Source organism: Peromyscus californicus, unplaced genomic scaffold, assembly GCF_007827085.1.
Source record: "Peromyscus californicus insignis strain IS unplaced genomic scaffold, ASM782708v3 Scaffold_20__1_contigs__length_68692818, whole genome shotgun sequence".
Classification (NCBI taxonomy): Eukaryota; Metazoa; Chordata; class Mammalia; order Rodentia; family Cricetidae; genus Peromyscus; species Peromyscus californicus.
This window is the reverse complement of record NW_026294503.1, coordinates 53,493,857-53,517,043: the sequence shown is the minus strand read 5'-3', so window position 1 is coordinate 53,517,043 and position 23,187 is coordinate 53,493,857. Positions and strand designations below refer to the sequence as shown.

Here is a 23,187-nt window from a genome sequence, read left to right as displayed (position 1 = left end):
TCAAAGATTTATTTAATCATCCATGAGCAAAGCCAGCATGATGCTGAGACCATTCATGAGACTGAAGAGAGGTATTTGCAGTGGCTGACACAGAGCTTGTTTGAGTTCGGCTTGCTAACCTAGATTACAAAATAAAACTGTTAATGCTCTTCAGGGCCATCAAATGGCCACTTTTTCTATCACCTTTTCCCCTAGGCAGAAATAATTTTCTATTATTCACTATTGAATTTATTTGCACTGTCATCAGAGAAGAATCATTTAACGTAGCCATCTGTTTTCTACAAGTTCAAAATCTACCTTTACTGACTTATAAAAGACCATAATTAATGGTCTAGCAAGATGCATACCCCAGGAGTCAGAAAATTCCCTTGGCGAGTCTGCCAGACAACATTCAAGCTGATGGTGAAGACACATGCCACTCTTTTGCTTAATCCTAAATTTTGGAGAAGCTTTATTAGTTCCTGCTTGTGATGGTAATCTTCAAGGGTTATTGTCCCAGGAAAATCAGTCTCCTTGTGTGCTGACCTGATTCATGCACACAGGCACTGTGAGAAGTGGTAATTAACTTGGATGAACCTCCTTGTTAGGTGGTATATCTAAGCCATGCATTACACAAGACCAAGGCCGGAAAATCAGCTCTGTCTGAAGATGTCATCATGAGGAACGTGGGACTGAGCCTCAATTACGCCTAAGGTATATTATGATTTGCCTTTCTATTCCTTGGCTAGGAAGCTGAGCCAAACTAGTCTTCAAGTTTGCTTACAGTCCTCCTGTGTGTAGGTGAGTTCTCATTTTCTCACCAGCCTCAGTGGCTAGCATGGTTCCAGGTTTTTCAGACTGTGTTTGGGTAGGGGATGGGCCTTTGTATGTCAGAGTACAGGTGCCTGGCCAGCCTGGGTCTGAGAGTGGTGTGGACCAGCTTGTGTACTTTGTTCCTTTATGGTAGGCATGCCATGTGGCTCATGAGAAACTTAAGACCTTATAAGGTCTTAATGTAAGGCCTTGGTTACACAAATAATTTGATTTCCCAGTAAAAAGGACAACCACTTTCTATCACAACTATGTAAAGCATCCGATTTTCATTAAGAGGAAAAGTTATAAGCCAGATACTGCAGCAAATAAACTGTGATCTCAATCATATTTCCATTTTTCAGGTGGAAATTTTGATATTTTAACATTATTGTCCATTTTCTTTTCTTTTCTTTCTTTCTTTCTTTTTTTTTTTTTTTTTTTGGTTTTTCGAGACAGGGTTTCTCTGTGTAGCTTTGCACCTTTCCTGGATCTCGCTCTTTGGACCAGGCTGGTCTCGAACTCACAAAGATCTGCCTGCTTCTGCCTCCTGAGTGCTGGGATTAAAGGCGTGTGCCACCACTGCCCGGCTCTATTGTCGATTTTCTTTGGATTCTAAAGTTCTCTAACCATACAATGTAAGAATATCATTGCATTTGCATTTCTTTTTTTTCTTTTTCTCTCTCTCTCTTTTTTTTTTTTCCAGACAGGGTTTCTCTGTGTAACACCTATGGCTGTCCCGGAATTCACTTTGTAGACCAGGCTGGCTTTGAACTCACAGAGATCCGCCTGCCTCTGCCTCCCCAGTGCTGGGACTAAAGGCGTGCGCCACCATGTCCGGCTTGAACTTTCTTGTTGTCTCCTTTCTTCATAGGTGCAGTAGATTTTTGGGGTACTATCTGACATTAATAGTACAAACTGGTTTCATGGCTGAAATTGATACTTGCTACTGATTTCATTTTTAATCTTGCTAATATATATCTTTTAGTAATTTGTTGTTGTTGTTGTTGTTTAATACAGGGTTTCTCTGTGTAACAGCTCTGGCTGTCCTGGAACTCGCTTTGTAGACCAGGCTGGTTTTGGACTCAGAGATCTGCCTCTGCCTCCCAGGGTGCTGGGATTAAAGGCCTGCGTTACCACAACGGGCCATCTTTCAGTAATTTTTAGAGATTTGTTTCAGTAAACTTGACTGTATATAGGCTATGAATCCATCTTTATTTTGTTGTCTCATTTGAACACTTGGTTTCTTCTGTATATGAATTCTAGATTCAATTCTTTTAGAATTTTGGTAATTTCTCCTACATACATATTTGAGTCACCATATAGAAGGTCCTTCAGCTGCTTTCTTCATTCTTGAAATTGCAGGATGTCTTGTGTTTCATGCCTGCTTGTGGGACTCCCCCAGCCTACTCAGTACTGCTTTCTTTCTCTGAGGAGTCACATTCTCCCTCAGCACTTCCTGCTCTGTGAAGGTTTCATGTCTTTTCATCTTTTGTTTTATGAGATTGTGTCTTGCTTTTACTCTGTGTTGTGGGAGATCCTTCCCTGGCTGGTTTGCATATAGTTTTCCCAGGGTAGAGAGAAGGTTGAGGGCTAAGCTTGCTTGCTCTTCATGGCTGGCTGTCCTGGCCTGCTTGGATTTAGGTAAGTGGACATTGATAGAGGAGGCAACATTTGTAGTTCCTGGCTTTGTGGCAGATGTGCTCAGGCCTCCCAGGGCTGCTCCTACCGTGGCTCGATGGTGTTCTAGAAGGGAGTACTAGCTAAACATGGGACCTTGCTTCTGAGTGGCCACAGGATGACCCTGGCTCCAGGATTAACCCACTCTTAAAAACTTTATTTTCTAGCAGGGCAATCACCTTTAGTCTCAAGATTCAGGAGGCAGAGACAGATAAAAATCTCTGAGTTCAAGGTCACCCTGGTCTACAGAGGAAGTTCCAGGACACCTAGGGCTACACTGAGAGACCCTGTATTGAAAAACAAAACAAAAACAAACAAACAACAAAAGACTTTATTTCCAACCCATAGTTTGGCTGCCGTGGGGCATGAGTGTTGGTAGCAAAAAGCTCCTGGGGCTCCAGTCCCAACCTGGGATGCTTAAGTGAGCAAGGTCGCACTGTCCCAGTAACTGGTGCGGTATCCTGAGTGGTGATCCCGCCCTGCCTATTATATGGAGGCAGACTCACCACCTCAGGAAGATGGGGGCTCTGCTCTTGAGTGAAAAGCTTGTCTGTTTACCTGAGGGGTCCACCCCAATGTCACAGGCACACTACTCCTTTATTACCATGACCTCCATCATAAGCCTTTAAAGGCAACCAAAGAACCACCTCGTCTTCATCCTCATTTCAAAACATGTGGAGATTAATCTCACAATAAAAACGCTCAGGACACCACTAACTTTTAGTTTTAAACTAAAGGCTAAAGTAGAAACAACCAACCAGAGAATAAGATGGTTGTCTCTGAGCTTCTCCCTACTGGGCCCTGATCTTGAAACCTTCAACAGTCTCTACAGCCCAGGTTTCTCAACCTGTGAATTTCACAGGGGTCCCATATCAGATATCCTGCATATCAGATATTTACATTACGATTCATAGCAGTAGCAAAATCACAGCTATGAAGCAGCAAGAAATAGTTTTATGGTTGGGGGTCACCACAATATAAAGAGCTGTGTTAGAGGATTGCAGCGTTGGGAAGGTTGAGAACCACTGCTCTAGAGTGTCACCAGGTCCTAGGTAGACAGATCCGTGCTTAATTACCTCTACTACTATGATGCTTAAAAGAGGAAGGCCTGAGCCAGTTGTGGTGGCCCATGCCTTTAATTCCAGTACTAGGAAGGCAGATCTCTGTGAGTTTGAGGCCAGCCTGGTCTACATAGTGAGTTCCAGGACAGCCAGGACTACATAGTGAGACCCTGTCTCAAAACACAAACCAACCAACAAACAAGGAAAGAAGGCCTGTGTTGGGGAATGCCCCCCAGGACCTAGCTGCTCCATGCTTTTTGAGACCTCCATATTTTGTCAAGGTCACAAAGTCATCCTCAATTCCTTTCCATACCCTGTCCTAACCAACCACTGACCCCTCCTCGTGCCCTTTTCTAGTGCCACTTTAGGGTCCTCCAATCCTAGTCATTTGTCCCTCAGAGGGACCCACCCTTGTCTGGGGACCCTCCCCGGGGCTGGGGGGGGGGCTTATTTCCATCCCCTCCTAACTCACCCTTCATGAACCACCCCCGCGGTCACCTGACACTATCCGAACCTCACTTATCCCCCTTAGGATGCCTACCGTTGCTTCCCTCAAGAACCACCCCTTCGGAAAACAGACACACTCTCAGGAAACCCTACCTGCCCTTAGGGTCAGCATTCTCGCTCTACTCAGGGCCACTTGCACCCCCCAGTAAACACCATCTGGTTACCCCCCCCCCCCCCAACTCCTGTAGCAGTCCTTCACCCTTCAGGAGCCCCACCCTTTCTTCCTCAGCACCACCCTGCCGAGTCACCCCACTCTTGCAGCACTACTCCTCCCCCTCCTCACTCCTCGGGCTCCCCCACCCTACCTCGCCGAGAGCCACCCTTCCTGGTCACCCCACTCCAGCCTTCGCGTCCCGCCCCGCCCCCTCATCCCGGCTTGGCGCGGCGCGCGTCATGGCGGCGGCGGGCGGGGCGCGTCTCGCACGCAGCGCGCCGGGCGGAGCGCTCGCCGCATTGTTTGCTTCGCTGGGGAGCGAGCAGCGCCTCGGCAGGCGTCCGAGCAGCTCCGAGTCCGCGTCCTCCGCCCGGCCGGGCCCCGAGCCGGCCTCAGCCGGCCGTGCCGGCGCCGCCGACCCCGCCCGAGCCGCGGCGCCCTGCGGGCCCGGAGCCGCCGACCGAGCGCGCCCCGGAGCCCGGCGGGGCTCGGCTGCGCGGCCGTTGGCGGAGGAGCCGCGGCGCCATTAGCGCCGCCTCGGCCGCGCCGGCCCCCGCGCCTGCCCGCCCGCCGGGCTCCCGCGGCCGCGGCGCCCCGAAGGTGAGTGTCTGGCGGTCGCTGCTCGCCGCCCGCTTCGCCGGCCGGGGCGGAGGTGCCGGCGCCATGTTTGGCGGCGGCGGCGGCGGCGGCGGCTCCGCATTGTCCGCGGGCGGGGAGGCAGGCCGGAGAGTCGAGGCGGCGAGGCCCGGGAGGCCGTGAGGCCTGGCGGGCGCGGAGGCCCCCGGAGGAACTGAGAAGACCGGGCCGGCGTGGGCCGCCGTGAGCCGGCGCGGCCGGGGCCGCCGAGATCGGGGCCGGCGGCTTGCCGAAGAGGCCGGGTCGGGGAGGCGAGGCCGCGGCGGGATCGCGGAGGCGGAGGCCGCAGCCGGGTGGGGGCGGAGAGGGACACGGAGGCCGCGGCGGGGTCGGGGAGACAGAGGCGTAGAAGGAGGCCGCCGCGGCGCGGGAGGCGCGGCCAAGAGAATGGAGCCGGCGGCAGGGCTCAGGAGGCGGGGAAGCAGTCGGGCCGGGCGGGCTCTAGGCGTCCCGGCTGACTGAGCGGCCGGAGCAACACCGACGCCGGGCGTCGGACTGCGGAGGAGGCGGAAGGCCTGGGGTCTCCTCCCGGCGTCTGCCCACGTCCTCGCCCCGTTGCCTTGGCGGTGCGGAGCGGGTCGCATTATGTAACAGATAGGTCCGATCTATTTTGCCAAGACAGGAAACTCCCTTGAAGAGGGACGGGCTCGGAAGATTTCCTAAGTCGAGCGCGTCCTGGTATCTCCGGAGCAAGTGTGCAGCTCCGCCAAACTCCGTGGATGTGTGCAGGAAACGCGGAGAAACGAACGCGCGTGCGCGGCTTTCTTGGGCCTTTAGGAGAGAAGCAACTTTCTTGGGCATAATTTGCAGAAAACACACCTCCTCTTCGTGCACGGCAGTTGTGACACACTTAAGCACACCTAGGAACCTAGGAAACCGCCCCCTTCGTGGAGGACATTCCCTTCACTCAGCTGCGACTGTTTTTAGAGTTTCAATCATCTGGTAACATATAGTTACAGAGTTGGGGAATTTATTTACTGTCTTAACACCTGCTGGGTCTAGCAAGGTCTGAGTCTGTGTTCATTCCTTGAATGGTCACACCACCCTTAGAGGTGTGTCTCTTTCCTGTGTGCGCTTTTGTAGTGAGGGGTAGAAGCTGGAAGAGTGTAAGTGGCTTGCCTACAAACACCGGGCAGGAAATGAACTGAGCTGATTTTGAGCGTGCAGTCTTTCCCTCTTTTTGCCAGCAAAGCTTTTTAGCATGTGTTTAGCACAGTTATTTCTGGAGAAGCATGCTTCTTGCCTTTGCTGATCCCTCCATGGAAATGCTTTTTGCTGCACAGAGCCGGAGGGTCAAAGTGCTGGGTATAGGAAAAAACGAGGAAGCAGATGAGATTGTTGGTCACCGCGCTGAGCAGTGCTGCTAAATGCCCTCTTTCCTCGGGTCACAATTACGTTTTCAAATTACAGAGCGGCTGTGGCCATTAAGCATTAGGTTCAGTTCTTGTAGAAAAGTGGTTTAAAGACCTTCAGTGCTCAGTAGAAGAATGTGGGATTTGAAGGGCTGGTTACAGTACTTTACTGTAGAAGAGAAAATTACATGTTTGTCTTTAATCTGGGAGCTATGGCTTCTACCCTGCCTTGGTAGTGATTTGTGAAGTGTCCGTGGGTTCTCTCTGTGCACCATGGTTCTTTCTGTGCAGGATAGGATGTTGACAACTGCATGTGTACCTATCTCACTAAGGGATGCTGCTGGAGGCCTAGGGCTGGCTAGGGTGGATTTGCTGGTAGCTCCCTGAGAATCCAGAGTTGAGTAGGCACCGGGAGGCCCCACAGATGCAGGTGCATTGGGGTCTGGCTGACCACAGCCTCTTCTTGTTCCTGTTCCAAGGGAGATAGCATCTAATTTTCACACAAAGTGTGGGTTTCTGCAACCTGTAAGATCTATCTTAAAAACTGCATATAGGATTTGCAGAGATTTCTTTTTGGGACTTAAAATGTGAAGTTTGCTCTTTGAGGGCTTTTCTCAAAGACTGGTAAGATAACTGTGAGGTTGTGAATCCAGGCTTCCTCAAGAGCTCTGATTCTGGGCTATTCTGACATGTCAGCTTGGAATGTTTGTGAATCAGCCTAACTTTGCTTCTTGTCAGTGAAGTGGGTTTGTTCAGAGGGAGCAGTTTGAGTGGTCTCGGTCCTTGTTCCTCCATATGCTTGTCCTGCTTGACTGGTGGTTCAGAATGGGCATGTCTGCTCATAAGGTACACAGACACCAAGTCACCTCAGGAAAACTAAAAGGAGTCTACTACAGTGAGGTGGGAGTGTAGGCTGTTAGCACCTTGATTTTGTCCACACTGGAAATGAGCAAATCTTGGCATTGAAGTTTTCAGGCATGTGAACCAGTGATAAGGACTCTGATTTGTTGGGGTGGGAGAATTCTGCAGGCTATTTGTGGTTTGAGGGAGCCCATCCTTTCTTTGCAGCAAGAGCTGAGCAGTGTCAAGTGTGTCAGGAAGAGAACAGAGATGCCCTTTTGCATCTTGTCCACAACTAGGTTGACTTGAAGAGTGTGTGTCCCAGTACATAGCCTGACTGAAAGGGAAAGGCCGATGCTGCTGCCCATGAGAGTTTCCAGGGTGGTCACTGTGTAGGCTCTGGAAGCTATGCTCAGGGTTCTCTTCTAAGTCCTGATGGGGTTGTGTTAGTGGAGACAAGGGACTACTCTATGCTGCTGAGTTATGGAAGCTTCTGGCCCCCAGCAGCGAGGTTCCAGGAGCACTCAGCTGTGCAGTAGTGGGAAAGAGAAAGGAGACCTAAAGGGTTGTTAAGGTTAGGTAGCCAATGAGCATGCCTGCTTTGTGGCCACAGGTCATGGTCTCTGTGTGTTGTGAAGTCTATCTGAAAAACAATCCTATACTTGTGAGAAAGAGACCATGGTCTCAACTCTGGAGGGTATGTTGCTGTTTTGTAGGTGACTTTTGGCTTGATCTAAAAAGGTGACTTGTGGGTGGTATGCACCTGTGCCCTAGCTATTCAGCAAGAACCCTGAGGGCTGCTGCCTCCTGCTGCCTCTGTGCCTGTCAGTGCCTTTACCTGGGTGTGGTGAGGGGGTACTATTGGAGGCTTATTGAAATGTCCTAGGAGAAGTTGTTTGGAAGTCTCAGAAATATTCAAGCTCTGAGCTTCATTTGTGGGGTGTTGAGTTGATTTGTTAGTGTTACCAAGCCTGTTTTGTGGTTGTCTGAAGTCTTTTGTCATCCTGGAATTAACTTTTCTTTGACTTTATTTTAGGTAATCATTGCCAAATGAGGAGGAAAGGACGATGTCATCGAGGCTCTGCAGCGAGGCATCCTTCTTCCCCGTGCAGTATTAAACACTCCCCCACTCGAGAAACATTGACATACGCACAAGCTCAAAGGATGGTGGAGATAGAAATTGAAGGGCGTTTGCATCGGATCAGTATTTTTGATCCCTTGGAGATCATACTAGAAGATGACCTCACTGCTCAAGAAATGAGTGAATGCAACAGTAATAAAGAAAACAGTGAGAGGCCACCTGTTTGCCTACGAACTAAGCGTCACAAAAACAACAGAGTCAAAAAGAAAAACGAAGCCCTCCCTAGCACCCATGGCACCCCAGCTTCAGCCAGTGCTCTTCCCGAACCTAAGGTGCGGATTGTGGAGTATAGTCCTCCTTCTGCACCCAGGAGGCCCCCTGTGTACTACAAGTTCATTGAGAAGTCAGCTGAGGAGCTGGACAATGAGGTGGAGTACGACATGGATGAGGAAGATTATGCCTGGTTAGAGATCATCAACGAGAAGCGGAAGGGCGACTGTGTCTCTGCTGTGTCACAGAATATGTTTGAGTTCCTGATGGATCGCTTTGAGAAGGAGTCCTATTGTGAGAACCAGAAGCAGGGTGAGCAGCAGTCCTTGATTGATGAGGATGCAGTTTGCTGCATCTGCATGGATGGGGAGTGTCAGAACAGCAATGTTATACTCTTTTGTGACATGTGTAACCTGGCTGTGCACCAGGAGTGCTACGGGGTGCCCTACATCCCTGAGGGCCAGTGGCTTTGCCGCCACTGCCTGCAGTCTCGGGCCCGCCCTGCGGATTGCGTGCTGTGCCCGAATAAGGGTGGTGCCTTCAAAAAGACAGACGATGACCGATGGGGCCATGTGGTGTGTGCCCTGTGGATCCCAGAGGTTGGCTTTGCCAACACGGTATTCATTGAGCCCATCGATGGTGTGAGGAACATACCTCCTGCTCGGTGGAAACTGACGTGCTACCTCTGTAAGCAGAAAGGCGTGGGTGCCTGCATTCAGTGCCACAAAGCAAATTGCTACACAGCATTCCATGTGACATGTGCCCAGAAGGCTGGCTTGTACATGAAGATGGAGCCTGTGAAGGAGCTGACTGGAGGCAGCACCACATTCTCTGTCAGAAAGACTGCTTACTGTGATGTCCACACACCTCCAGGCTGTACCAGGAGGCCTCTGAACATTTATGGAGATGTTGAAATGAAAAATGGTGTCTGTCGAAAAGAAAGTTCAGTCAAAACGGTCAGGTCTACGTCCAAGGTCAGGAAAAAAGCAAAAAAGGCTAAGAAAACACTGGCTGAGCCCTGTGCGGTTCTGCCGACCGTGTGTGCTCCGTATATTCCCCCTCAGAGGTGAGTGCGTCTGAGCTTTGGCTCAGCTGAGCCTGGATTGAAGGACTTGATGGAGAACACAAATTAAGGCCTGCAGAAAGTCCTGCCATTTGTCTATTGTACCTCCTGATAGTCTGTTTGTTTCCTAAGCCATGTCTCCATTCATTTGCTACTGTCCAGTGTGACAGAAATGTAAGAGAAGTTCCAGATTGGGATAACTTAAAGTTCTTTGTGACTACTTGGCCTTGAGTATAATAAGACAGACATCGTTATAGGAGCTACAGACACATTAGTGTTCACTCAACCTTGGGTTTCTGGATTTCATAGCATCCTAGGTTTTGTTCCCATTTCTAATGCAGTTAAACTCCCTTGCCAACAGATTTTGGGACTTTGTAAAAAAGTTAAAGAAAAACGTGTGGCTGGAAAAGTGAGCCACCACATCCTCTGTAAGGTGCCCTCTGAGGTGGGGTTAGAGAGAGAGCTGCTATTATCAGGGAGAGGGGTGGGCTTCCTGCTAGTCTTGGACTCACAGGGATCCTCTGCCTCCAGCTCCCAAGTTGGGGATCAAGGGTGCTCAGCACCACACCTGACTTTTCTTTCTTTTGCTGATGATGTCTTCAGTAGTGCAGATGTTGCCTATCTACAGAAGGGCTGCTGTGTGAAGGCCCACAGTCTGTGTTCCTGGTGGTAGGAGTTGGGTCCTGCTGTGCTCTTCTGTGCTACTTAGGGACTGTTTCAAATCCCCCTCAATCTGCCTTGATCTGTCCTCAATCCTTGTGTCTTTTGAACTTACTCCTTGGCTTGCCTTTTTTGTTCCATTATTAAAACAAAACAAAACAACAAAAACAAGCTATTCTTTTTCACATCATAGCACCCATTTGAGGTCGTTTTCTGTGAAGGTTGTGGGTGTAATCTGGTCAGGTATGTAAAGGCCTGAGATGATGGCGCTCAGGTGAAGCCGACAGCCACTTATGTGGGTATTAGTGACAGACTGCTCTGTAAAAACACGTAGTTGGCAAACAAGTGGACTTTCAAGATGTCTTTATTGCTAAAGGGCTGAGGCTGCCTTGAACACAGTGAACATTAGTTTTTTTTTTTTAAGGTCTGCTTTGAAGAAGTTGCCCATTCTTACTAGCTTGTGCATATACAGTGGAGGTGGGTGCCGCTGCGCCACAGTGAGCTTTCTGGCTGAGTTGGGAGCACAGTTTTAACACGGTTTTGTAAATGCTGTGTTACCTACCGTAGAGCTATACCTCCTTACAGTCAGTGAGTCAAGAATGAAGAGAGCGTGCATAACTCCTTGCTCAGACAAGACCCCTGTGTGAACCAGCATGCCTGTGTTTGTAAAATTTTCAGCCTGACTTAAAAGGTAGCCTCACTGGGATTTCTACCCCCAAGGCAGAAAGGATAGGGTTATAGCAAGAGCTTCTTGCTCAAGAATCGTGAAGAAGTTTAGTTTTACCAAAACTGAAGTAAATGAAAGAGCAGTCTATCAGTACTTCTCCCGCCAGCGCCAGATATACCTGTTGCAGGTGATGGGTGCAATCCTGTACCCTGTCCTGCGGTTCCTGATGTTCAGGTTTTGGAACATGAGAGCTGCCAGCTGGGTGGGACTGTTGGAAGGAGGATCTGCAGGTGAGAACAAAGGCTCTCTGGCCTTCTGTGGCCAGAGCCATTGAGGAGAGAACTGGATGCTTTACATACTTCAGGGTCTGTTGTAGATTCAGCAGGGAAGAGGTGTAGCCTGGCTCATGTACCTCTCTCCAGACAAGGTCTTATCTGTGGGCCAGGATCACCTGGGACTTAGTGAGCACACTGCGTTGGCTTCATCCTTGGGAGTCTTTTGCTGCAATCTGTTAAGTACTGACCATGTCCTGTCCTGTCCTGTCTTACTTTGTTTTGTCCTGTTCTGTTTTGTTTTGAGACGGATCTCACTGTGTAGCTCAGGCAGGTCTCAAACCCACAGCCTCAGCCTCTTTTTTTTTTTTTAAAGATTTTTTTTTGAATTTATTTATTATGTTTACAGTGTTCTGTTTACATGTATTCCTGCATGCTAGAAGAGGGCACCAGATCTCATTACAGATGGTTGTGAGCCACCATGTGTTTGCTGGGAATTGAACTCAGGACCTCTGGAAGAACAGTCAGTGCTCTTAACCTCTGAGCCATCTTTCCAGCCCCAGCCTCAGCCTCTTAACTAATGTAATTACAGGCATAAGGTAGCATGCCTGGCTGCTGCTGCTGCTGCTGCTTTAAGAGTTGTCCATCTATGTGTATGAGTGTTTTGACTGCATGTATGTATGTATGTGCACCATGTGTATGACTGGTTCCTGTCAAAGTTGGAAGAGGGCTTCAGATCCTCTGAAACTGGAGTTATGGGTGGTTTTTGTGAGTCACCATGTGGGGTGCTAGGAATTGAACCCACATCCTTTGCAAGAGAAACAAGTGCCTTTAACCACATTTTCTCCGCTCCCCTCTTTTTTTCTTTACTTAATTTAGGAACAAACTTAAGTCAGCTTTGAATAGAGATGAAGAGTGTACCTGAACCAGATGTTTGTACTGTTGAACTTAAGAGTCTGTGCTGCCCCAGTCTCCAGAGTATTCTGCTATCTTTGGTGCCCTCAGTCTGCTGGTTACATGGGACTGGACCTACCTTTGGGGTGGGGGGATATGAAGGGCAGAGCCTGTGCACAGCCTGGGCTCTAGTTGGAGGCAGAGGCTGCTGCTTCTCAAAGTTTAGTCTTGTCAACTAGAGTGTCTTGTCATGTGACATTCCAGGCTAGTTCAGCAGGAGGCAGGTCTCACTGGAAGAGGGAGGGACAAGGACCCATCCAAGCAGTTACTTGAGGAAAACTTTAAAAAAGTGTATCTTGAGTATTTATTCATGTTTTTATTACTTAGCATTTGTAAAGCATAAAGATTCCTTTTTATTTGTTAAGTCATGAACTTTGGAGATCAGATGCAGCTATTCCTGGATTGCCCACTTGTTTAGGAACTTTCTGTGAATCTCTGGGTGGACACCTCCTTGGCACTAGCTGTAACCAGTATGCATGGGCAGTGCTGGGTTCACATGTTCGTGTACACCTTGAATCCCAACCCTTGGGACGTGGAGACAGGAAGATCTCTGAGTTCAAGTCTAGCCTGCTCTACATAGTGAGCTCTGGGACAGCCAGGATTACGTCGAGGGACCCTGTCTCCAAAAGGGAAAAAGTTTTGAAGAACATAGGTATTTAAGTGGGGAAGGTTGCAGAGGGAAGTCTGAGACTTTGTTTTTCTAGGAAAAGCATTTCTGTGTGTGTTTAGTCCTTCTCTATGCTCTTCTGATGGAATCTGTTGTCACCTTGCTCATCTCCCTCCAGTCTGTTTCACAGAGGAGGGACGAGAAGGGCAGGTGAGGGTGGTGCTTGAGTCTCCGTGGAGTCCTGGCTGTGCAGGGCCATACCTTTTATTTCCAGGAGAGAGAGCCACCTGCCTCTGCTTACTGAGTGCTTGGGATTAAAGGTGTGCCACTACACCCGGCCCTTTTTTTTTTTTTTTTTTTTGAGATGGTCTTACTATGTATGTAGCCTTGGCTGTCCTGGAGCTCCCTGTGTAGTTTAGACTAGCCTTAAACTCACTGAGATCCACCAGCCTCTACTTTCTGAGCACAGGAACTAAAGGTATGTAGCAGTATGCCTGGCTGAGTTACCAGTTTTGAAAATGAGTGCATACGAAAATGCTTTGTATTCAGTATAAACTACACTTTGAATTTTGCCCTTTCTGGGCTGGCAGTATAGATCATACACTCTGAAGATGTTGCACAAAGAGGATGACTGAGAACACTTGGTGGGGAGCTGGGTTGTTTAACTAGGCTGTTTGGTAGGATAGATGCAAGAAATGAACTTTTGACTTGTATGAGGTTATCAGCATGTAGCCCCATCATGTCTAAGAGCATCTGTATTTGATAAACATTTCCATCTGCCATAGGTTGGCTCCATCCCTCCCAGGTGGAAGCCCTGCCCTGCATCTACTGAGAGAAATATAGGGATGTTTGCTGCTGTGGGAGGGCCTTGGAAAGCAGGCAGATGCAGCTACAACAGTGATACTGGGGAGGAAGCATTCAGAACCAACTGAAAAGTGTAAAATAACATACTATGGTGTGGAAGGCAGGAGCCCACCCTGATACCTGGCAAGTGGAAAGAGCCAAATTGGTCTGGGGGATCCGCAGCAGCATTCCTTCTAATGTGTTACATTAGCCTGCCCTTGTAAAGCTGTATCATTATTGATCTGAAATCTGTGTATACAGGCCACCCATCTTACTGACTCTTCCCACCATCTGGACACCTTTCCCTAGTGGGCCTGGGTCTTCTGTCCTGGGCACTCAGAAGAGGGGGATCTCCAGTGTGGTTGATTTCCTCCTCTTAATTCCCATCATAGTTACTTTGCCAGAGGTAGAGGTGGATATTTATTTTAGAAGTTTATTGCTGGGGGAGGGTTGTTCCTGCAGTCTCATTGCTGCTGCTGCCCAGTGTGAGTCCACTTAAAGCTAACAGTGGGATGGACTTGGTGCCAGGGCTGCCCAGGGTCCCTTCCCTTGGGATCCTGAGGTCAGAGGAGACCCAAGTTTGGCTGTATTAAATTTTCAAAATGAAAAAAAAGGGAGGGGGGACAAAAAAGACCCCCATTTATTCACCTAGTTACTTATTGCTAGTGTTCTGCTGTGAACTGTGTACGCCTTTATACATGGATTGTGAAGATTTACACACATGCCCGTACGTGGTCAGGTGCCCTTCAGGACGTAGGTTTTTTTTTTTTTTTTTTTTTTTGGTTTTTCGAGACAGGGTTTCTCTGTGTAGCTTTGCGCCTTTCCTGGGACTCACTTGGTAGCCCAGGCTGGCCTCGAACTCACAGAGATCCACCTGGCTCTGCCTCCCAAGTGCTGGGATTAAAGGCGTGCGCCACCACCGCCCGGCCAGGACGTAGGTTTTAAGTTATGCTTTTGCAGTGGGGAAGGGCACCAACATGCCCCAAGTCCTGTACATCCCCATCTTCTAGAGATAATCTCAGATGCCTGGCTGTTGCTCCATACTCTGTGCCTCCTGTTCCATGCCCCAACCCAGTCTGCCTCACAGTGATTGGGCCCTGTGAGTCATAGGGATGACCATTCTGATAGCTGTTTTGTTCTGAGGTGTCAGGTCATTGAGCCAAAAGGAGGGTCAGGGGCCAGAGAGCCTGGGGGTAGACAGACCAGGCACCGGGTGGTGCCCTGTGGACACAGGGCTGGGTTTTTCTGTACTGAAATCCATTCCAGCTGCTGCTGTGACTGTCTCTTCAGCCTTCCTGGTTTGGATGTTTTCAGTCTTTTGTGATACCCGGAAGAATGAGTTTGTCTGGTGTTTCCTTCTGGCTCACTCAAGTTGTGCCTGATGTGGAATAAGTCTTCCTCCTGTAGTTGTCTAGAGTCTCTTAACCTTCCTGTTGCTGCCATCCTTTAATACAGTTTCTCGTGTTGTGGTGACCCCCCCCATAACATCATTTTTGTTGCTCTTTATAACTGTAATTTTGCTACTGTTAGGAATCGTAATGCATATATTTTTGGAAATAGAGGTTTGCCAAAGGGGCTGCATCCCTTAGGTTGAGAGCCACTGATTTAGAGGTTTCCTGTTCTCTATGGGTGATGGTGGTGTTGCTGAGTTTTTTGTTTGAGACAGAGACTCACAGTTGACCAGGCTGGCTAGAACTCAGAGATCTACCTGCCTCTGCCTCCCCCTAATTGTTGGGATTAAAGGCATGTGCCGCCATGCCCAGCTGTTGTTGGTCTTTTTACTGTGCTGTTTGTGAGGGTGTTGTTTCCTGGTGTCTATCTGACATCTGTGGCAAGACTTGAAAATGGTTCCAGACTGAGGGTTGTTTCTGCTTGGCCAGTCTTTGCTCTGATGGTTAGAATAAGTGTTCATCCTCAGGTGCTTTCCTGCTCCATGGTGCTTCCGTTCCCCTGCCTTTGTGCTGGCTGTCAGTTACCTGAGCAGGCTGGCAAGTTAACCAACATGTAGGAGATGGGCATTGGGAGGGAGAGGCCCTGGAGGGTCTCACTATCTCATGGGATGTGAGTGGTTGACCATTTGATAGCATTTATAATAAAAGTGGCCTCTGCCACAGTTGAGCTGTCACCTCTGAGATCTTGGCTCCTGGTCATTTCCTTGTGGTGAGTGTCTTGTTATAGGCAGCCAGTGAGGATGCCCAACTGCCAGCTCTCTCTCGGTGACTGTAACTGTTGTGGTCTTGGCAGTTCCAGGCTTCATGTGGCCATCTGTTGACCAGAGGGGGTGTGTGTGCTCTATGCCTAAAGGTAAATTCTAGGCTTTTGAGTCCTTGGAGGAAAAAACTAAGGCTTTAAAATACTTTTCCCCCCCATGATTTACTAATTCTACTTATTGATACTGTAAGATGAGAGACTCTTGCCAGCCTGACCGTGGAGCTGTCCTGAACATGACTTAGGATGTGTGGGAAGTGTTGGGTAAGAATGGAGGCTGGTTTCACAAATTGCACTCTCCAGAAATGACTTGTGTGAAGCATTTTCAGAGATTCTGGATCTGTGCACGTGTATAGGTAGAAGTAATGTCATTTTCCCACTTCATGATTTTTGCCTAGGAAATTCTAAATAAGGAAAAAACCAGAGACTAACATAATTAGAATTATCAAGTGTAGCTGAGTACCACAGGGTCACCTTTGGAGCTCTGCAGTCCCTGGTCCTGTTCTCATTCTTTTTTCTTTTTTTTGAGACAGGGTTTCTCTGTGTAGTTTTGGTGCCTGTCCTGGATCTCGCTCTGTAGACCGGGCTGGCCTCAAACTCACAGAGATCCGCCTGGCTCTGCCTCCCGAGTGCTGGGATTAAAGGTGTGCGCCACCACCGCCCAGCTGACTTCCACTTTAGATTTAGGATTTTTCTAGCTAAAAGTGGGCAAAACCTAGTCCTCCAAAGGTTAGAGTATGTGAGTCACTCACCACCTTCTCTTTGCAAGCATCTCTTCAGACTTTTCAGCAAAAATGGTTCATTTCATTTAGTTTTTTTTCTCTTGCATTTTGTTTTTTTCTTTTTGTTTATTAGCTGTATTCAGGAAGGCTGGAGAAACTCTTGAGTGTACTCTTGCCAACATTTAAATTTTTAAATAGAATACAGTATCAAAAAGCTCACAAAACAGATGTGTGGTTAATAAGTTACTCTGGAGTAAACACTCTTGTAACTGGCTTGTGTTACATGAGTCTTTCTTATTGAACCCCTGCACAGCCCCCTTCCATCGCCAGGGACTGAGTGCTCTCTGCCTTATAGGGCTGGCTTCAGGAGCTTTTCCTCTAGATAATCCTGCTTTACTTGTGCCTTTGACATAATACCTGTGTCAGTTTTTAATTACAAAAACTAAATAGACAAGGCTGGGTGCTTTATAAAGGAAAGTTTTTGAAATCACAGCTTGAGGAGCTGAAAGTACAAGATTAGGTATCACATCAATTTATTCTCTGGCTGAATCACATCAGAGCAATGACATTATGACAGGAGCATGTGTGGGCAGTAGAAATGACATGGTAAAATAGGAAGCCAGAGCAGTCAGCCTTTGGTCTTCTTATTGGGTACCAGTATCACCAGAGATGTGGGACAAATTAGATCCAGACTGGAGTAGCATCTCTCTTTCCTTCTAGGAGTTCCTTTGGTCACTTGTACTTGCAGATCCCTGTGTGCTGTGGGTCTCATGCCTGGCTTGTGTTGGTGGCCTGTCAGTGGTGTGGCTTGACCTGTTCTTCCTTGTGCTTTCTCTGAATTAGTAGTTGGCCTGGGAGTGTGGGATGAAGCAGTAGACATGCTTGCTTTGGGGTTGTCTGCTTCTGGGGGCTTAAAGTATTGTGCCTGTTCTTCTCTTTCTCCAAGGCACATGGTTGCTCACTAGAGGTAAGTCAGACTCTGCATTTGGTGTTTGGATACATACCTGTAGGGCACATTTTAAATGTATTTTTATGTATTTGTAAACAGTCTTGTTTACAGCTTGCATGCTGTTCACATTTTTCCAAGTTCTTGCACTAAAGAAAGGATTCCCCCCCCCCCCCCCCCCCCCCCCCCCCCCCCCAAGTTTCTTGTGAAGCAGTCCTGGCTGTCCTGGAACTTACTCTGTAGACCAGGCAGGCTGGCCTTGAACTCAGAGATCCACTGGCCTCTGCCTCGAGTGCTGGGATTAAAGGCTTGGTGCCACCACTGCCTGGCTTTCTATTTGTTTGTTTATCTATCTATTTATTTATTTAATGTAATTGGAAGCTTTCTTTATTAAAGCAAATTGCTAATCAGCATTTCTTTGGGCTTTTAAATTGTTAAAAAAAAAAATCTGGTGTCTGAGCCAGGTGGTGGTGGTGCACACCTTTAATCCCAGCACTTGGGAGGCCCAGGCAGGTAAGTTCCAGGATAGCCAGGGCTACACAGAGAAACCCTGTCTTGAAAAACAAAACAAAAACAAACAAACAAAAAATCTTGTATCTGTACTGCCTCATGTGATGATTAAAATAACCCTACATGTAGTGTTAATCGATCTGTTTCCATGTTAAAGCCCTCTGTCCTTTACATGTTCTTGGGATTTACATAGTTTACTGTACAGGTGTGTAGTCAGAAGTGGTGAAAACAAAGTTAGGCTATACCCAGGAAAGCAGCTCATGAGGTGACCAGGCCTGCCTGACCTATGACATGGTTTCTTGTGGGACTTTGGTACATCCTCAGGTGTCTCTCAATTACTTTACTGTCTTCATCTGAGTCTTTTGGTGGATTTGTCATTGGAGATACGCTTCATGGCCTTGGTGCCAGACCCACCCATACTGAACATGCAGAGCCACAGAGGCCAGTACATTTAGCAGAGCTCTCCAGGAGGCTGGCAGACTCAAGATTTGCAGCGTTCTCAAGAGCAAGCTGGCCTTGCAGAGCTAGTTTCCACCCAGTGGTGGTGGTCCTTGATTGTTCTGTAAAACTTAGGTTTGATTCTTTTAAAAAAGAAAAAATGTGAACTTAGAAATTTTTACTGAAGGAATACCTTACAACTTTTGTAGTTTTGTAGTGTTGAAATGGTCGGTTTTGGTGGAGTTTGTTTCAGTGTCTTTGTGAGGCACACTGAGCTCTTTTTCAGTGGTACGGGAAAAGGAGCAGAGGCGCTCTCTGACCAGCCTTTAAAGGCTTGATGGTTTGGCCGCCCTTCTGCAGAGGTTTTACAGCTTTTCATTTCTAGTCCCCCAGGGATGAAGTGGCTCAGAAGATGGTTGTCATTTATTTATTAAGAGCAGACTGTGTTGTCAGCCTGAGCTGGTGGGCTGCTCAGCTTCATGTTGTTGTGCTTCAGGGTTGAGTGGGACCAGGGCCTGTAGTGCCACCTGTGAGAGCAAGCTCTGACCTCAGAGTCCATCAGCATCTCAGCTGACAGTGATCGACACTGGTCTGTCTATGTGTAGATAGTAGACCATATAGGATCAAAGGTTTTCAAGTTTGTTCAGCTGTGTTTCTTTTTAGACATTTAACCTGATGACTATTTTGGTGGATGAAATCTCCAGATAGCTGAAGGTTATGAACTGTTTTCATAGTACCAGGGACCATAGATACTATGTGTGTCATGGCTCAGGGAGAGACCTGCAGTGTTATGGAAGGTAAAGTTGTCCTATCTAGTTTTCTAAATGCAAACACTTTTAAATATGCTTTTTCAAAGCTAAACTCTGAGTTTTTCCATGTTTTAGATTAAATAGGATTGCGAATCAGGTGGCCATTCAGCGGAAGAAGCAGTTTGTGGAGCGAGCCCACAGCTACTGGTTACTCAAAAGGCTGTCTAGGAATGGTGCTCCCCTGCTGCGGCGGCTCCAGTCCAGCCTGCAGTCCCAGAGAAACACGCAGCAGGTATGTGCACATTGCCCCCATCTGCCTTTTGATGTCACTTGCCTCTGAACACACTGATCAGACCCTGTCCCCTGACCCTTGGGCTTTGAGTGGCTAAGCTGCAGAGTGTGCAAGGTAGCTCATATATCCTCAAGGTCTGGTGTGACCTCAGGGTTGAGTTGTGCTGCCATCCCTACTCCAAGTACACTGATGGTGTCTGCTGTGTCCAGTGCTCTGCCAGTTCCAGGGAAGGAAGGGAATGGCCAAAGATGCTGTACAACTTTGGCCACATGGATATTCAAGACAGGGAGGGAGGCTTGATGACAGCCTGGATCTGATGGGTGGGATCTTTGTGCTGGGCCTTGAGTGTATTGCACAAGGAGTAATCGATTTAAAGGCTTTGCTCTAATTGTTAGTTTAGCATAACTACAGCAAGGAGGAGGAAAGGAGGCGATTTATTTTATTTTTTATGTGCTTTGGTGTTTTGCCTACATGTATGTCTGTGTGAGGGTACCAGATCCTCTGGAACTGGAGTTACAGACAGTTGTGAACTGCCCTGGGGGTGCTGAGAATTTTGAACCTGGGTCCTCTGGAAGAGTACATTGCCCAAATATAGATGTCTGGTGGCCTCTACTGGTTCTAGTGGATGGAGCTAATCATTGCATCTGTAAAATATCAGCCAGCTTTAATGGAAGTGTAAGTCTGTAGAATCCTGTTGATTCCCCAAAGCTGTCACAGGCACGGCCATGGAATGAGCTCAGGACTCTCATCCTGTACCCTGGCTGTCAGATGAGCTGTGGTACTGGAGCCTGCTGTGTTGATTAGACACCCATATCTGCAAGTGGCCAAGTGTTGCCCCTCTGGGATCTAAGAACTTGCTGGACTGTGGGTCTGATCTGAGTGGAAGGGGCAATCCAGGGCTTCCCAAGTGTCTGGTCTTCTCTGCTGCATTCTGTAGGCCAACTGTGTCTGTTCATTGAGGACACATGCCTCCTCGGAGGCTACTGGGGTTTATGAAGCAGCCCTATCTGAGGAGTGTCAAGGAATCACCAGACTTTGAAGTGCCTAGCACAGTAGACTATTTTCGTTGTTGAGTGAATCAACCATGTTCTTTACTTCACTTGTTGTGAGATGCTGCTATTCTTTCTACCACTCTCTACTCAAAGCACAGCCCCAGTGGGGGTTCCCAGCATGCCTGCTTGTCCTGGGTACCAGAGGAGAAGGTCTTAGGGCAAGAGGGTCTTAGGGCTATTAGCCATGAAGTGGAGAAGAAGTGTTTGTCAAAACTGGGCATTGGTAGGAACACTGCTTTTGGTCTTTGCTTGTGTGATGATAGCAGTGTTGAAAATAAGATGTGGAGAGAAGTGGAGAATCCAGACCTAATGTGTTGTCTTGGGCTAGAGGATACTCTAAATAAGCTGAGTATGGACCACAGAGGAGGAATGCTTTTGGTAGATTGTCAACAAGAATGGAATGCTGTCAATACAGTGGTAGGACATTCAGCTGTTGGGTTCTTCTCCTTTGCATACATAGGAGCTTAGAATGAAGGACATGGGTTGCCAGAAGGCCTGTGGGTGGCTTGTGTGGAGATGGAGCCGGGAGGAAGAAAGGGTTACAGGAAAGAAGATAGGAAGGGGGGATAAGACAAGGTGGCAAAGACAGCCCTCCAGGGGGTCATACCATGTCCTCCGGAAAAGCTGTCCAGTGCTGTACTCATTTAGACTCATCCTTTTAGAGACAGGTCTGTGAGGAAGAGTATTTGCTGCCAGCTATCAGAGGACATTGAGGCCACCAGAGAAGGGGAGCAGACAGAATTTGAGGATATAAGTCCTGTGGTGTTCCTGGGCTAGGGCATTCTAGAATCACCAAAAAGGGAAGTGGAAGGCATTGCCCATGGCAGAGGGGACTGCTATGCAGTGTTGGACCAGACAGGACTTGAGGCTGAAGGCTGTAAGCCATACCTGCATAGTCCTAGTGACAATAAGGCTCCATGCAGCCCTCTATCTATCTATCTATCTATCTATCTATCTATCTATCTATCTATCTATTTATGGCTCTGAGTGTTGCCATTGGAGCAGCCAGTCTTTGGGAGAAGACCATTGGACTACTTCTCCACTGTGGCTGACCTTGGGGAGCATGGGGCTAAGGGACAGTGGGACAGGGTGAGCTGCTCTGAGAGAGGACATCACTGAGGTTGGGGGTGCTGTACCTGAGCCTGTCAGTGTTGCAGTAGAGAGGCTTCCCTAGCTGTGTGCTAGGTCTCTACAGGTCTGAGTCTGGTAGAAAAGGCAGGGACTTTGTCTGGTGCCGTCTGCTGAGGCGGTGCTATGGTAGGTGGGTTAGGGTGGCTTTGTGTGTGCAAGTTCCCATTCATTCTGGTTTATTTTTGTTTTTGTTTCCTCTTTTCCTGTCCCACTAACTTTTTGGGGCCTCTGTACTTCCACCCTCCTGCTCATACCATCCTGTAGGTCTGGGAGTCTGACATAGCTGAGCCTAGCTGCCCTTGGGGTCATGGTTGTAGCATATGAGAGCCATTGCCGCGGAACTGGTCTGTGCTTCATAGATGAGCTGACCTGTCCCTGCAGTATAGGGGGTGTTGGCCTGACTGCTGAACTGGTCCTGGTTAGGGGTTGGGTCTGGCCATCTTCCCTCCTCCCAGCACCTGGATCCCGACATGTGTTGGGAATGGAAGCATGGAGTGCATGTGTTTCTTCTTGGCAGTGGGGGACCACTTCTGAACTTCCCCTTTTCAGAAACTACTCTGCTTTTAGCCTCCTGTGAAGACTTCCACATTGACTGCTAGGTAGAAAAGTAGACTGCTTCAGAGCAGCACCGAGCAAGCAGGGATTTTTAAAATGAGGTGATGTGTGTACAGGGTCCTTTCTTCATGAACCTGTAGCATGTTGGAGTATGGTAGTGGCTCAGCTGTCACATGACCTTTTAAAGATTAAAACCAGGCCTTGAAAAAAAAAAAACTGCATTTTGCTTGTCCTTAAATACACAAGCATAGGCCTATTTATAATCTGGAGATTTCATTTGCTTCACAGGGGTTGCCAGGCCAAATGTCCTTTTGAAGTTACTTAAAGTCTGTTTCCAACTAGTGGGCAGGAAGTTGTCCGAATGTTGTTAGGGTATTTGTTGTTAGGGTATTTGGTTTCTTTTCTTTTTTCTTTCTTTTTTTTTTTTTGATTTGGGACAGGATTGACCTGGAAGTTGCTATGTATGTAGACCAGGCTGGCTTGAACTCACAGAGCTCTGCCTTTGCCTACTTCTGCCTCCTGAGAGTTGAAATTAAAGGTGTGCGCTGTGGCATCTGGTTTCTGAATTCACCTTTCCATGTATTTACTGACTTTGTGTATGTATACATGGATGATACTGTCATCAGCCCCAACTAAATGCTTAGGAATTTTCAGTAGTACCAGGTATAACCTGAAGTTCTACACAGATATGAGCGCTGAAGTGTGTGGATGGAAACAGATCACGCCCCAACCCATCCTGTGCCGCCACTCTTCGTGCCATGAAGAGTGGCTGCCCAATCAGTTTGAGTGGTGACACTGCCCAGATACCCTACATTCTTGATCAGTGTGCTGGTAGCCTGGGTTGCAGAGTCTGCTATGATGCCCTCTGAGGACGGGCCATGAGAAGCAAAGCCATCTAGAGAGAGAAGGGTCTTATGTCTGTGGCCTGTACTCTGCAGCTGGGTGGCATCACTTTGTTCATGGTTGGCAGATGTTGGTACTTTTGGGTTGCTGTCCTGCATCAGTGCAGAAGGACAAACTTCTGGTGTAGGTCATTCTTCACCCTTTTATCATAGGGACAGGACATGTGGGTTACTGTGAGGAGATAGTCTCATACATTTCTCCATAGAGCAAAGAGTAGGTATTAGTTTTGGATAATGACCCCTGTG

The 23,187-nt window shown here is 48.1% G+C and overlaps 1 protein-coding gene across 3 annotated transcripts in view; it reads left to right on the top strand.

The window, feature by feature from the left end:
* The first annotated feature begins 4,733 nt into the window (after positions 1-4,733).
* The window catches only part of Brd1 (bromodomain containing 1), a 45,088-nt gene continuing 26,634 nt past the window's right edge, over positions 4,734-23,187 (top strand). For 2 of the 3 annotated variants that reach the window (XR_008220633.1, XM_052748591.1), the window contains exons 1-2: positions 8,056-9,436; positions 19,145-19,301. Coding sequence is in view for 2 of the 3 variants with exons in the window: in XM_052748591.1 (XP_052604551.1) it covers positions 8,070-9,436; positions 19,145-19,301 (1,524 nt within the window). In the remaining variant the exon portion in view is untranslated. Of the gene's footprint in view, positions 4,792-8,055; positions 9,437-19,144; positions 19,302-23,187 lie in introns of those variants that run through there. The other variant, XM_052748590.1, reaches the window with a different exon arrangement.